The sequence below is a fragment of the Ceratotherium simum genome, chromosome 34, assembly GCF_057802395.1.
Source record: "Ceratotherium simum simum isolate JZ-2026a chromosome 34, ASM5780239v1, whole genome shotgun sequence".
NCBI classification, from domain to species: Eukaryota; Metazoa; Chordata; class Mammalia; order Perissodactyla; family Rhinocerotidae; genus Ceratotherium; species Ceratotherium simum.
In genome coordinates, this window is record NC_141933.1 from 3,826,693 (window position 1) to 3,840,368 (window position 13,676).

Here is a 13,676-nt window from a genome sequence, read left to right on the forward strand (position 1 = left end):
CACGGTGAGGGCAAATGGAGGTAAAAGGGGAGGTGAGGGGCTCTGAAAGGTGCCAAGAGCTCCGTGAACGCCGAGGTGGCCGCGGTGGAGGCAGCATCTGGGGTCCCTGGAGCACGGGTGGGCGCAGTTATCCCACCATGAGAAGGGCGGGGGACTCATGGCTCTTAGCACCTTGTCAGCCAAGCGGTTATGCCTCTTCATGCCTCCAGGGCGGGAGATGAGGAAGGAGGGAAGGAAGGAAGGAAGGAAGGAGGGAGGGAGGGAGCGCCCGCAGGAAATGGGCTGTGTCTGTGATGTATGCTCCCGAAATATGTGAGAAGCAGTTAAGTGCCCTGTTTCTTCCGACCTGTGAAAACAGAAAGCTGTAGGGCTGCAACCCTGGACCCCAGGGATCTCCTGTCGGGCTTTTTGCGCGTAGCTAGTAGCCAGGAAAATTGCTCCCAGGTCTGCCTAAGAACCTCAGGTTAAATAAGAATCGGTCCTGTCCACCAGCAGCTGCAGAGCGCTGCTCGCTTGCTCACTCGGTGGAAAACTGCCACGTGCCAGTTGCAGGACCCCGGCTGCAAGAAGCCCAGCCGCTCCGCGCCTCCACGGCCACGTTAAGTGGCCCACACAGCCAGCCACGTGGCACTCACTCTTGGTTCCCCGAAAGCACCTTTGATTCCCAGACACAGCGGTCTCCTGACGTCCCTGCATTTGCCCCTTTAGGGGGCAGCACCGTCTCTGCCGTGGGCTGGGCCATGTGCTGGGCCATGTGCTGCCTCTCTCTCCTCCCCAGGTCGCCAGCTCACTGACGCCGCCCTGTCTTCCGCAGGTTAACAATGAGAACGTGGTGAAAGTCGGCCACCGGCAGGTGGTGAACATGATCCGCCAGGGAGGGAACCACCTTGTCCTCAAGGTGGTCACGGTGACCAGGAATCTCGACCCGGACGACACCGCCAGGAAGAAAGGTGCCCGCCCTGCACTGCCCATGGGGTGGGTGGGGGCCGGGGCCCTTCTCTCCAGCCCCCTGTGCTTGCATGCTTTCAGATGTGCCCCCCATCTCCTCCCAGTGGGGGGTCCAGTCCCCAGGAGATTAAGAGAAAGGAAGCCAGAAAAGGAGGTTAGGAGATGACCTGGGGCTTGCCCACGGGGCATTGGTGGCCTCAGGCAAGGGCTGTGCTCAGCAGACCAGGGCCTGGGGGCGCTCCTGCACCAACTCAGCTGTCCATAGGTCACTGACAATGGGTCCCGACAGTGCCGCCTGTGCCATGGAGGGAGTAAGGTCCACGGGGCCCCCTGTTTGCAGAGGGCCGGTTTGCCGGCCCCCCACAGTGACTCAGGTCCACTGTCCTTCCCAATGGAGGCCACAGTTGGGGGGCATAGGGGCTGAGCGAGGCCTGCAGAAGGGAGACGTGCCCCCAGGTCCCCTTGGGAGGGGAGAGGCTGGAGCAGCACATTAGTCCTTCTGGCATTCCAGCATTTCCCAAGAGCAAGTGTGTGTGCCCCTCCCACCCACCCCACCAGGAGCCCTCAGCCTGGGCTAGGGAGAGAAAGCAGGCGGCACAGCCAGGGAGGGCTGCCTGGAGGAGGGGCTGTGAGCAGTGGACAGGGAGGCTGCAGCATGAGGTTGTAGGGGGAGGAGGGAGTAACCCACCACGGCCCTCCCTGGAAGCACTGCTTGGGGGCTCGTCCAGGCCCCTGAATCAGTGGGAGGGCAGCTCCCCTGGGAGAGGATGTCACATGTGGGAGTCACATGTCCTTGCCGTGATGGGGGGTGTGGGGGGCACAAGGGGGAATCTCCCCTGCTGAGGCTGCTAGCAGGTGGCAGCAAAGGACTGCAGAGGCCACCGGAATCTTCCGTCCCCGTAGTCACCGGCAGGCGCAGGCGCAGTGCAGAGAGCTAGACAGGCCCCCCCCCCGCCCCCCCCGCAGACCTGCTGTGCTTCCCACCCAGCCGAGAGGATGGGACCCCCAGTGCCCGTGTGCTGCTGAGTGCAGAGGGGCAGGGAGCCCTCCAGAGCGGGCCTGGCCCCGTCCACCAGAGCACGCTGCCTGGTCCCGACCCGTCTCGGCCCCCATGGAGCCTGCAGACACTTCCGGCCTCGTGACTCATGGCAGGGTGACCATTGCCGGCTTCCCCACCCTGGGGGACGGCCTCCACCTGTCAGCCTTCCTAGCAGAAAACCTCAGGCTCAGGGTCGCCAGCCTCCCAGATTGTTCTGGAAGGTGGTGGTGGGGTGGGTGGCTGTGTGGCCAGGTTCTCAACCTCCTCTTCTCTGCCCCTCAAGCTCCCCCGCCTCCAAAGCGTGCTCCGACCACGGCCCTCACCCTGCGCTCCAAGTCCATGACCTCGGAGCTGGAGGAGCTCGGTAAGAGTCGCCCAGCCGGCCCGCCCCAGCCCTGCGCTGTCGCCAGCACCCAGGCGGCCACAGGGCCGGCCTCCGCGAAGCCCCAGCCCGTGCATGGCCCTCTGCTCGCTTGCTTGCCCCTCTTCTGGCCCCCAAGCCCGGGAATGGCGTCAGGAACGCGCCTGCGTGTGGGTGGCTCCCACAGTGGCATCTCCATTGGCATCCTGCCTGCTTTCGGGGGTGTGGCTACAGTGGTGCCTTTTCCTCTTCTTGGTTCATCTAACATTGCTTTGTTTTGAATTTTTGGGCCTCTCACTAGTGGATAAAGGTAAGCTTCCCCACAGTGCTCCCCAAACAGCTCCCCCTGATGTCTAGGGTGCCCCCACCCCGAAGTCCACCTCGCTGGCCGTCCACGCATGGCTCAGACCAGAAAGCTCCCCCGCTGGGGTCTAGTGTAGATAGCAGTGGGGTTGGCAGGCCTGGTGGGCTGCACCCCAGGAATAGGGAGAGACTTTCTTAAAGGGTCTGCAAGGAACAGAGAGGGCTCTGGCCATCGGACCCCGTCGTGTAGCTGGGGAAGTATATGCAGAGCGACGTGCCCCTGGGTCTCGCAGCCCGTGGCGGCTGTTGAAAGAGAATGACTCTGGAGCCGGCGGCGTGAGCCCCCAGGTGCTGATTATGTGTCATGCTGGGGAGTCACCATGGGGCCCAGGGACACCTTTGGAAGGCGGGTGGCTCTGACCCACACCAGAGTGGCGAGTGGGTTGCAGTGCTTGCTCAGTGGAGAGCATGAGGAGGGCCTACTGGGCGGGGAAGGGTGAGCATCTGTGCACTCTGCACGGGGCAGCTGACGTGGGCACCAAAGCAAACACTTTGCCCAAGACCCAACCATCAGCCCAGCTGGCCCAGTGGGTAGAAATCTGAGCGCCCCTCGCTGGTGTTTGACTTGCCATTGCTCCCTCCTGATCCCAGCCTTCAGTGGGAGACCTTTTGGCCCTCCCCTCCCCTCCAAAAATAGTACAGAGTGGCCCCTTCCTCCCTGCAGCCCCTCTGGGAGGGGTCTCATACGCTCCGTGCATGGCGGGTGCGGTGAAGCAGGCTGACGGAACTCCCGGCGAGCACCCTTCAGCTGTCACTGCGCTCTAGGGCTGGAATCTGCGGGTCTGCACTGAGGCCTAGGTCTTCTAGAAAAGAGCACCCCTGCTATGGTGTGGCCCACCCAGAACCAGTAGTTCCCCGCAGGCCCCTTTCCTTCTGGCCCCCTCCTTGACCACATCTTGTCCGTCCAAACAAGACTCATCAGGAAAACCCCACTGTCCCCCGCGCCTGACCCGGCACCCTGTGAGGATGACAATATGAATTACTGTGTGTCCTTCTCTAAAACGAGATGGCACGTGCCACACCGGCTTCTGCAAGGGGCCTGTGGCGCGCCTCCCCCAAGAGGACCAGCCAGCAACTCAGCTTTAAGGGAGGGCTCCAGTGGGTCAGCTCAGACCAAGGGGCCCTGTGCAGGTCCCTGGAGCCCTCGGCGTCCCGAGGGCCCTCTCTCCTGTGCAGGGCCTCGGGCGCCCTTCCTAAAGGCTGCTTTGGCCCGATGCTGAGGGGACGGGGGCTAGCCAGGTTTACCAGCCGGGCAGGTCGGAGAGGGAAGGTCCCCGGTGCCCAGGTTCCCGGGGAAGCCGTAGACAGTGCATCTCGCTCTCCAGACGCCCGCCCGTGTCTGGCCCCTGGTGGGTCAGGCCCCGAGCCCCCCAACCGCAGCGAGGCAGCCCAGCCCAGGCCCTGGGTGAGCACTGCCGTCGCGGGACTCACGCTCCCCTTTCTGTTTGCAAGCCTCCGTCCGGAAGAAGAAGGGTAAGGGGCGAGCCCGTGTCTGTTTCCAGCCCCCGCCCACACACCCTATGGGAGAGGACCCCTGTGTGGCCGTCAGCGTGGCGTCTAGAATGTGCCGTGACTTTGTATTGTCTTCTCCGTGCTCGGGGTCCTGTGGAAGGACCCCAGCTCCACGACATGTCCCATTTCAGTCTGTTCCGTCTGCTTCGCTTCTCCTGTCTGTGGTCCCCCCCAACATGTTCTGCATCCCCACCCGGGTCCCCACCCCCCGAGTTGTGTCCACATCATCATGACTGTGACGCCCTCAGGACCCTCGGGCTGTCACAGCTGGGTCTGCCCTTTCAGGCAGGCAGCCTTACTGAGAGCTCCATCCGTGAGGCCACACGTGGCTGCTGGCCAGGGCACAGGCAAGGGGAGCCCCTGGCAAATGGATGGAGGGCGGGACCCCTGCCCACTGGCTGCCTTTGCTGTGGGCAGGGGCTGCCTGCCTTCAGCTCCCAGAAAGCCCCTTGCTCTCCAGGAGGCCTGCTCTGCACCTGCGGGACAACCCTCCATCAGGGGGAGGGAAGGCTGGGCTATAAGGCCGCGCCTCTCCCTGCCCTCCCTGGGGGTGGGAGGACCAGAGTCGTTGTGCCGCGAGCAGCAGAGACACAAGCCCAGCAGCAGCACCCACACGTGGGCGTTCCTCACGTGGCTGCTGGACACAGCCACCCCGACAGTGAAAAGCAGCACTGTCCATTCAAGACCACTTTCCCAGGGCGGGAGGGGAGCCTGTCACATGACCTTAGGCACTGCTGCTGAGCCATGACATGGTAGCCGAAACACTGAAATCGGCGGGAGGGCTCTTGGAATCCAGCAAGGCAGTGTCTCGGGAGAGGGCTGCGGGACCTGGAGCACCGAGTCACGAGCGCCCCCTTTCTCCCCGCAACTCTCTCCCCAGGTGCAGGCCAATCCCAGCAGCCTTCCTGTGGAGCAGGCCTGGGCCTACACCTCACCCCCTAGGGGTGGCCCAGGGAACTCCCAGGGGCTTTGCAGGATGGGTCACCGCGTCAGCCATGTGGTAGAGACCCAGGAGACACAAAGTTTCCTGGGATTACACGTCTCTCTGAATTCCACTTCAATCCACGGCCAACCCCCCAGCTGTCGAGAACGCCCCTCTGTCTACCATACTGTCCTGAAGAAGGCACCCACCAGGGGCTCCCAGGAACCCCACAGCCATAACAGAGCTGGCCAAGAAAGTCTGTATCAAGGAGAGCCTCAGAGGCGCCTGTGGCCTGGTCCCCCGCTGGCCCCATCCGCTCCGCCCTCCTCCCCCAGGGGTGCCTCCAGCAGCCAGACACCCCAGACTGTGGCGGAAGACGAGAGGGCAGAAGTCGCAGTCTGTGTGGCCAGTGGGGGCCCAGGACAGAATCCACACTGAGGACAGGCGAGACTCTTGGAGAATGGAGACCCACCTTCCTTTGAACAGTGGAGAAAACTGGATGCAAATTTGAGATTAAATGCCCCCTCCCCATACTCCCTGACCCCAGCTAGAACAGGAGGTGGGTGCATGGGCAAGAAGATCCCAAAGGGCCCAGCAGCCGTGGTGCACCCAGGTCCTGAGGGGGCAGGCAGCGGGACATGCTTACTCACCCAGCATGGGGCTCCAGTGCCCCCTCCTCCAGCCCTCGGCCCCTGCCAGCTCAGAGCCTCACTTCCTCACCATACAGTCGAGGACTGGAGAGTCCCACCTCACAGGGCTGAGAGCATCCAATGGGGTCATGCCAGGCACATTGAAAGTATTCAGTGAACACTCCAGCCCCCGTCGTGCTGTCTCCGCCCGTCTATTCCGGAGGACCGGTCTCACCTCTTAAGAAACGTCCATCACACTCCAGAAAGGCTGGGGAAACAGGAGAAAGCAGGCCTTTATGGATGTGCTGGTTGAATAGCGTCCCCCAGAATTCCTGTCCACCCAGAACCTGTGAATGGGACCTTATTTGGAAATAGGGTCTTTGCAGATGAAATCAAGATGAGGTCCCCCTGGAGCAGGGTGGCCCTGACCCTATGACGGGTGTCCTAACAAAAGAAAGGACAGGGAGAGACACACACACAGAGGAGGAGGGCACATGAAGACAGAGGCAGAGGCTGGAGGGACGCAGCCACAGCTCAGGGACGCCTGGAGCCCCCAAAGCTGGAAGAGGCAGGAAGGACCCTCCCCTAGAGCTCCCGGAGGGAGCGTGGCCCTGACGACACTTTCATTTCAGACTTCTGGTCTCCAGACTGTGAGAGAATCTATTTCTGTTGTTTTAAACCACCCAGTTTGTGATCCTTTGTCACAGCAGCTCTAGGAAACTGACATGCAGTTAAACAGCCTCACATCCCAGCTCAACCCCTAGGAGCCACCTCCTGCTGAGTGGCTGCGGGCAGGTGACCAAGATCCCTGAGTTCTCATTTCCTCGCCTCTAAAACCCCTTTGTTTAGTCCTCGAGTGTTTCCTGAGGACCTGCTCTCGTCCCCAGACACCGTGCTCACAGGCCCGAGGGTGAACGGGACCCCCACGAGAGCCACATGGCCCCGGCAGCTCTATGCGGAAGCCAGGCCAGGGGTAGTGCCACTGGTTTGACCCTGGCTTCCAGGCCTGCGGGCACCTCTGGCTGCACCCATAGCCCCAACCCTTGGAGACTCGTCAGAGCCCGCAGCCCAGGAGCAGTCTGCCGGGTGGAAGCGCCGGCCCCCACTCCTTCCCTGCCGCCTGCCAGATTCAGCAAGAGCTGGGCCAGCGGCCACAGCTGCAGCTTCCACGGGTGCAGCTTGTCTGCACCATCTGCTGCTGCTCGTGTTTCTGTCTTCCCCCTGGAAGCTGTGTGGTGCAGGAAATGCTGCTCCGTGCCCTCGCACCCCGAAAGACGGTGTGGGTGGCCCTGCCCCTCCAGAGAGGGTGGCAGAATGACTAGTTCAAGGGCACAAGGGAGAGAACAATGACCGAGGAGGGACAGGATTCCTGGATGTCTCGGAGATTGGGAAGCATTTCATGAAGCTGAAGAATGTGCGCATCTCCATCCTGGCCTTGCCGGACGCTTCCAGAGCATCTGGGATGCTCTCCCCAGGGTTCCGAGGAGCAGATGGGGCCCTGGCTCCGGGGCTCAGGGTCGGCCGCAGTACGGCCTTGCATGTGGTGACAGGCAGAGGGGGCACAGAACATGAGAGCCAGGGCCTCTGCGACGGGCATGCAATTTCCACCTGGGGGGGAGGGAAGTGCAGCCACAGGCTCCCTCTCAGCCATGTGTGCCCGTGTTGTCCCAGGCCTCGGCTTCCTCACTCACAACAGCTGTTGGGGTGGTTGCCACAATTTGGTGCCTCCGTCTTGCAAAGCCAGCGGATTTCTCCAGCAGGAGGGTGTGGGGCATCCTAGGTGACTGTGTTGAAGTCTGCCTGTGGTCAAGGGTGAGCTCACGGGCTGGGGGCTCTGGCGATGGGCAGGACACCAGCCCTCCTGTCGTCCCTGCTCTGGTTCCCAAGAGATCCGTGGCTGCGTGCGACCTGACCGTGCTTGACAAATCCACCACCTCCCCTCCCCGAGCACACTCTTCCCCATGCCAGGAAGTTTTCGGTTTATGGACGGTGCGCACCACCTCTGGCTTCTCAGTGGACCAGACATTTGCTTTGAAAATTATAATACGTGGTTACTTCTGGAGCATTTTCATCAACTCATTACTAGATTGTTTTTTAAGCTTTGACTGTTTTCACGTCTGTCTGCAAGATGGTTTTCAGTCACAGAGGACTTCATTTGAAGACCGCAGGCAGCTGGAGTCACTAACCCTCTTCACCCGGAGTCCTTGAATAAAGACCCAATCTCAGGCTCTTATAAATGAAGCATAACAATCCTCATGAGCCCAGAATGAGAAGCAGGCACTCACAGTCTCACAGCTTTTCTTAAAAGCCTTCATGTTCCAGTAAACAAACCCTCAAAGCCGGGGGCTGAGCAGAGTCGGGCCACAGGCTCCCTGTGGGACAAGAGGTTCCCTCTTCGCATCTGAATAGCACAGACCACGCCAAGTAGCTCTCGGTGGAAAGGAATAGCCCCCCCATGACCTCCCACAGACCAAGTTGCTCTCCTGTGTTCTGGTTCAAAAGAACATTCAGGTGGGATGGAAGCGGGAGGCAAAGGTTTGAAAGAAAGACAAGGATGTGCACGTCGGAGGTAGCCACGGCTCCAGGGCATCTTCAGGGACACCCCAGACCTGTCCCACACCGTACAGCCTGACTGTGGTGTGGACGGTGCCCGACTTTAGGCACCACTCGCCCTGATTCCCAGTTGGCGGGACCAGGCAGACCTTTCTGATGGTAACCTGAGATTTCCATTGCCCACCAGGGCCAGGCACCCCTGGCCCAAGGGTGGGCACGGGGGCTGCGTGACCCCAACTCAGGCCCAAGCTCCCACCTGGTCCCAGATTTCCACCTGCAGGACCCTAAGCATCTCAGACCTTCAGTTGTTATCTCTGCAAAATGAGAATAGCCCTTCCCCTACAGCCAGGTTTGTTAGGATGAGAAATGGGATGAAGGCACTTAGCATTTCCACTGGGATTGAGTCTGTTGTTAGTAACCATGGTGCCTTTGCCTTACCTGGGCACACTCATCATTCGAGGCATGTTTTCGGGGTGCCTGCCACATGCCCTGGAGTCCTGAGATCACAGTCTGCTGCCTGCATATTCCGGGCGTGTGACGATTCCAGAGGTATTTGGGGCTGCCAGCCAACAGACCCTCTGTGTGCTGGGGGCGGGGGTGAAGCAGCCCCATCAGCTGAGTGGGGCTAATATCAAAGAAGCAGACCTGTGGGGCCAGCTAGAAACAGGACCCTCTTGAAGATCCGGCTTGGACCTGCAGGTCACTCTTGGCCTTCCAAGGAGGTCAACCAAGCGTCACCTGAGCCACTGCTCTGAGAGAACTTGAGCCATGTGGCAGTCCAGGGGAGCGAGGCCCAGCCGCTGGGGCCAGGGCAACCTGCACAGAAGGAAGCGAAATCCCAACCAGGGCAGGGTTCCCGGCCGAGATCTGAGAGGGGAAGGCTTCTCGGAGGAGGCAAACTGCTGGGATCAGGGGGTGTGTACAGCACAGCGGTGGGGCAAAGGGAAGGAGGTGAGGAGAGAAAGGAGAACTGGGCAGAAGTGGTCCAGCGGGAGGAGCAGGCCTTGAACGCAGGTGAGGTCGGGACTTCAGTGGGCAGTGATGAGGAAAGTGGGGGCTGGGGACACAGTGACCGTAGCTGGGGGCGTCCCCGCTGCCGAGTGACACCAGAGAGGTGGGTGTTTCTGACCAATTCCCCGAGGAGCCAATGCTTACCAAGGTCCCCATCATCCATGGGTGGAAGGAAACACCCCCGAGGAGGAGGCACGCAGCCAGGAGAGCTGGGGTCCCAGGACCACAGGAGAGGCTGCCGAGAGGGAGGGAGAGGTCTGAAGGAGCACTGGAGGAGGGTAGGAGGGCTTCCAGCCACTGCTGCTGTCTGGGCTCCTCAGCCCTTGGCTGGCAGGTGGACAGGGACAATGAATGGTCCAGAGCCAGGGTGGCTGGCGTTTCCCATAAAGGGTCAGATAATGTTTTCGGCCTTGCGGGCTGTATGTTCTCTGTTGCACATTCTTTTCCTCCTTCCTTTCAGAACCCCTTAGAAGTGTAAAACCGTCCTTAGGTCACGGGCAGAACGAGAACACACGTGGCCAGGATTTGGCCCGAGGGCCGTAGTTTGCTGACCCTGGTCTAGGACAGGGCTCCGGAGCCAGGTGCCTTGTCAGGCATTAACCAGGACAGCACCTCTGCGGAGGATGCCAGGCCATATCTGTTGGCACTCTTTGAGGTTGTGGTGGGCGCCTGGTCGGGCCCCCTGCCCCGGCACCACCCCCCCGAAGCTCCCCTTGTTGGGGCCCTCGCCTGGGTGACTCTGAGGGTGTCGTGGCTCTGGGGTGGGTCCTCTTGGGTAGCCGCCGTTACAAGTGGACGCCGCAGTGTCCTGAAGAACAACTTGGAGCAGTGCACTGGCCTCACCCGGAGCTCCCGTCTGCTCTCCAACTCTCACGCCGGCCTCGAAGCTCAGAGTCTGGGCGAGACCCCAGAGGCCTGGGCCTTTTTCATGGTACGAGCTTCATGGGGAGTCACCAGACTCCAGAAGGGGTTGGGGTCGCCTAGGAGAAGGCCTCAGACTCATGGACAGAATGTTCTGGATGGCCTGGGGGGCACGGGGAGTGCTGTGTCTCACAGGGTCCAAAATGGGAATTCCCACCAGGCACCCCTCACACTGGCTTCCTGCTAGCTGGGGGGCCCTTGCTGGATGGGTGGCTGGGGGCCAGCAGGGGCCCGAGGGCCCAGCCCCACCGAGGACGCTTGTTCTGTAGGTCTCGGCGAACCGAGGTCCTGAACAGCCGCGGTGCCTGAACTCAGACATCCCTCAGATAAAGCTAGGGCATGGGGGTAATTCTAGGATGGGCTTCAGTTTTCAAGTTTCAAAAAAACTTTCTAATGTTTTAAATTTTAATTTTTTAAGCTTTTTTTTATTTCAAAGGATCACTAATAACTAACCCTTGGCTTTCTTTCTCACAAAGAAACGAGAATATTCTACTATTGGGAGAAAACGGGGACTCCCTCACAGCACGGGCTCCTGAGCTGGCGGGCTGCATCCCTCCCGCCTCCTTCATGCCCAGTCTGCCCAGTGGCCTCCAGCCTCGGGCACTGGGTCCTTGGGCCTTGGCCACTGCATTTGGTTACAAAGGAACCACACCTCTCAGCTCTTAAAAAGAAAAAAATTCCAAAACTTAAGGTTCCGTTCACCCCACTGAGAATAAATCCCAGGGTGAGAAGGAAGTGACCCGCGGAAGTAGCGGCTCTTCAGGAGAGACAGGGCTCCCGGGGGCCGAGGCTGTGTTGCTGAGGGTCGTCTCCCGTCCTGTCCACGTGCCCCCTCCTGGGGTGAGGTTTGTGGAAGGGACGGTGTCCGTGAGGATGCATGTGGCAGAGGGAAGCATGCGTGCTCCGCACCACATGACAACGCCTGCTTGCACGATTTCGGAGGCCGGAGCAGTTAAATGCCTTGTTAAAATGCAGAGGCACTTTGGCATTTTTCTAACTGAGACCCGTGCCCCTGTGTTTCAGGGGCTTCGGTCACTGACACCTGTTCCGATCATTGTGTTCACATTGCAGATAAGCCGGACGAGATAGTCCCGGCCGCCAAGCCATCCCGAACTGCAGAGAACGTGGCCGTGGAGTCCAGGGTGGCCACCATCAAGCAGCGGCCCACCAGCCGGTGCTTCCCATCTGTCTCTGACGTGAACGTGAGTGGCGTGCCCTGGGGACCCGAGGGCAGCGGGAGGGCCTCTCAGCGTCGCTCCTGCAGTGGCAGGGCCCAGCATGAGCTGAGATGGCCTCCTTGCAGTTGTGGGTCACGCTTCCCACGTGTCCAGACACGGAGCCCAAGTCCAAGTGGCCACGGGACAGGCACTGTGGTCCAGTGGGGACAGACCAGAGCCTCGCCGCTCACTCACCGCGTGACTTGAGCTCAGTCACACGCTCTCCCAACCCCCTAGTCTCAGGGGCTAAAAGGGCCTGAGAGTGGTATTCAGACAGAAGGATCTTCACTCCTAGTCTACCCAGAGCACAGAAACCCTCTGGGGTGAAGGAGGCCGTACTTCCAACCTCAAATGCAGTGGTCCCCCATGGGACCCCACAAGTGGAGGGCACACCTCCCTGAGATCTCAGGCCACTGCTGTTCTCAGGGGCTGGGAGCTCCGTGAAGGCTCAGGCTTCATGGACTTTGATCGATGCGCCAGGTGCCCAGTTCAGAGCCGCTGCCCTTGCCGCGCCCATCCTCCCTGGGCGGCTGGCAGAAACCACAGGCTCCAGGGGGCTGGGCAGAGGCGCTCGGTTTTTCCCGGGCCGGGCACATCCTGGGCAGGCTGCTTCTCACTGTTCTCCTGACTCAGCTGTTGGCACCCCATCTGCGTGCCTGGTGCCGGATTCGAGTACTACCTGTTACAAATACTTAGTATTTTCTCTCCACCTCAAACTGACTCACTTTGTTTAACCTAGCCTTTCCTTACACAGCAGTACCCAGAAGTATCACCAATTTAACATGATCGTTTTGTGCAGTACACATTCAAACAAACACAATTGGTAACAATTACAATTCAAATGTTCACCCTGCCCCTCCTCCCACCCTCTCTGGATCTCCGAAGGGGCAGCTGCACAAGCTCTCCCGGTGGCGGCCCTCCCGCAGGGTCAGCCCTTCCCTCCAGGCCCTGCCTCCCGGATCCTTTCCCCCGGCTGCACCCCGGGCCCCACCTTGTCCCAGACACTCTCCAAGCTCAGCCTCAGGCTACAGAGGAGAGAGCCAGGCAGAGGCCCAGATCCGTGCGAGACTGTGTCTCGTAGGAGACAGTCTGGGGGCACGAGTACCAGATATAAGAGCTTGCACACGTGTTTCCATCAGGCTCTGCATCTGATATTTTTCCTGAGTCGCCCTCCAATGCCAAGGGATGGGGCGGCCAGCAACCTCAGTTTTACAGTCAAGGAAGCAGCAGGTCAGGCGGAGACTTCACAGGGGATCTATTTCCAAAGTCAGGGAGGTAAGCTGTAGGCTCCTCCCGGGCCAGGCCGGGGAGGGAAGACCAGAGCTGGACTGGGTCTTGGTGCTCCAGGGTGGTCCTGCAGCTCGCTCACTCACAGCTGTACCCGGCTCTCCGTGCACCATTCTGTGGCCGGTGTTGTTAGCCCACTTTGTGCAGGAAGAAAATGGAGGCTCCTGCTCAAGGACGTGGCCAGGTCGCGGTATTCTCTTTCCTACGGCACACCTGTCCTGGCCACTCTCCCAGAGACTCGTCTGTCAGCCAGTCGGTGAATGATGTCAGGCAGACCACGGCTCCCCCAAGCCCGGCACGCTGGCATTGAGGGCGGGGGCTAAGTGGGAAGGGCAGACAGGGCCCTTTCTGGGTCTTCGATGCTGGTGTGTCCCGTCAGCCTCAGCTGGACACTTAGGTGCTCCCGGAAGCAGCCCGGGAAGCCACATGAAGGGCACCCGCTGCCCGGGGCTTCCGTGTCACCCTCTGGGCCTGTCGCCATGCGTGGGGCTGGTCCAGGCATGGCTCACCCCAGGCTCTCTGGTTTGCAGTCTGTGTATGAACGCCAGGGGATTGCCGTGATGACGCCCACTGTTCCTGGGAGCCCGAAAGGCCCGTTTCTGGGCCTCCCTCGAGGTACGATGCGAAGGCAGAAATCAATAGGTAAGAAGCGTGGCCCACATCCAAAGAGGTTGCCCCTTGGCTCTCAGAGCAGCCCCCAGAGACCCGCAGCAGCGCTGCCCACTGGGGCCTGCCTAGCGACCCCCAGGCCTACCCACCAGAGGGCGGGCACCTGGCCAACCCACCAGGGAGCCCTTTGAAACTTTTCCACCCACTGGACTCATGACCCAGGGTGGCTTCTCCAATCTTGCAAGCCAGGTTGTGTGTGATAACACCAGTAGGGTGAGGGGGCCATGCCAGGAGGGAGGCGGAG

The 13,676-nt window shown here is 60.6% G+C and overlaps 1 protein-coding gene across 1 annotated transcript in view; it reads left to right on the forward strand.

Moving 5' to 3' along the window:
* Positions 1 to 13,676, forward strand: part of SHANK2 (SH3 and multiple ankyrin repeat domains 2) — a 576,539-nt gene that overhangs the window by 544,075 nt on the left and 18,788 nt on the right. The window contains exons 17-20 of the mRNA XM_087422499.1: positions 815 to 950; positions 2,271 to 2,351; positions 11,331 to 11,461; positions 13,294 to 13,405. Coding sequence (XP_087278625.1) covers positions 815 to 950; positions 2,271 to 2,351; positions 11,331 to 11,461; positions 13,294 to 13,405 — 460 coding nt within the window. The remainder of the gene's footprint in view (positions 1 to 814; positions 951 to 2,270; positions 2,352 to 11,330; positions 11,462 to 13,293; positions 13,406 to 13,676) is intronic.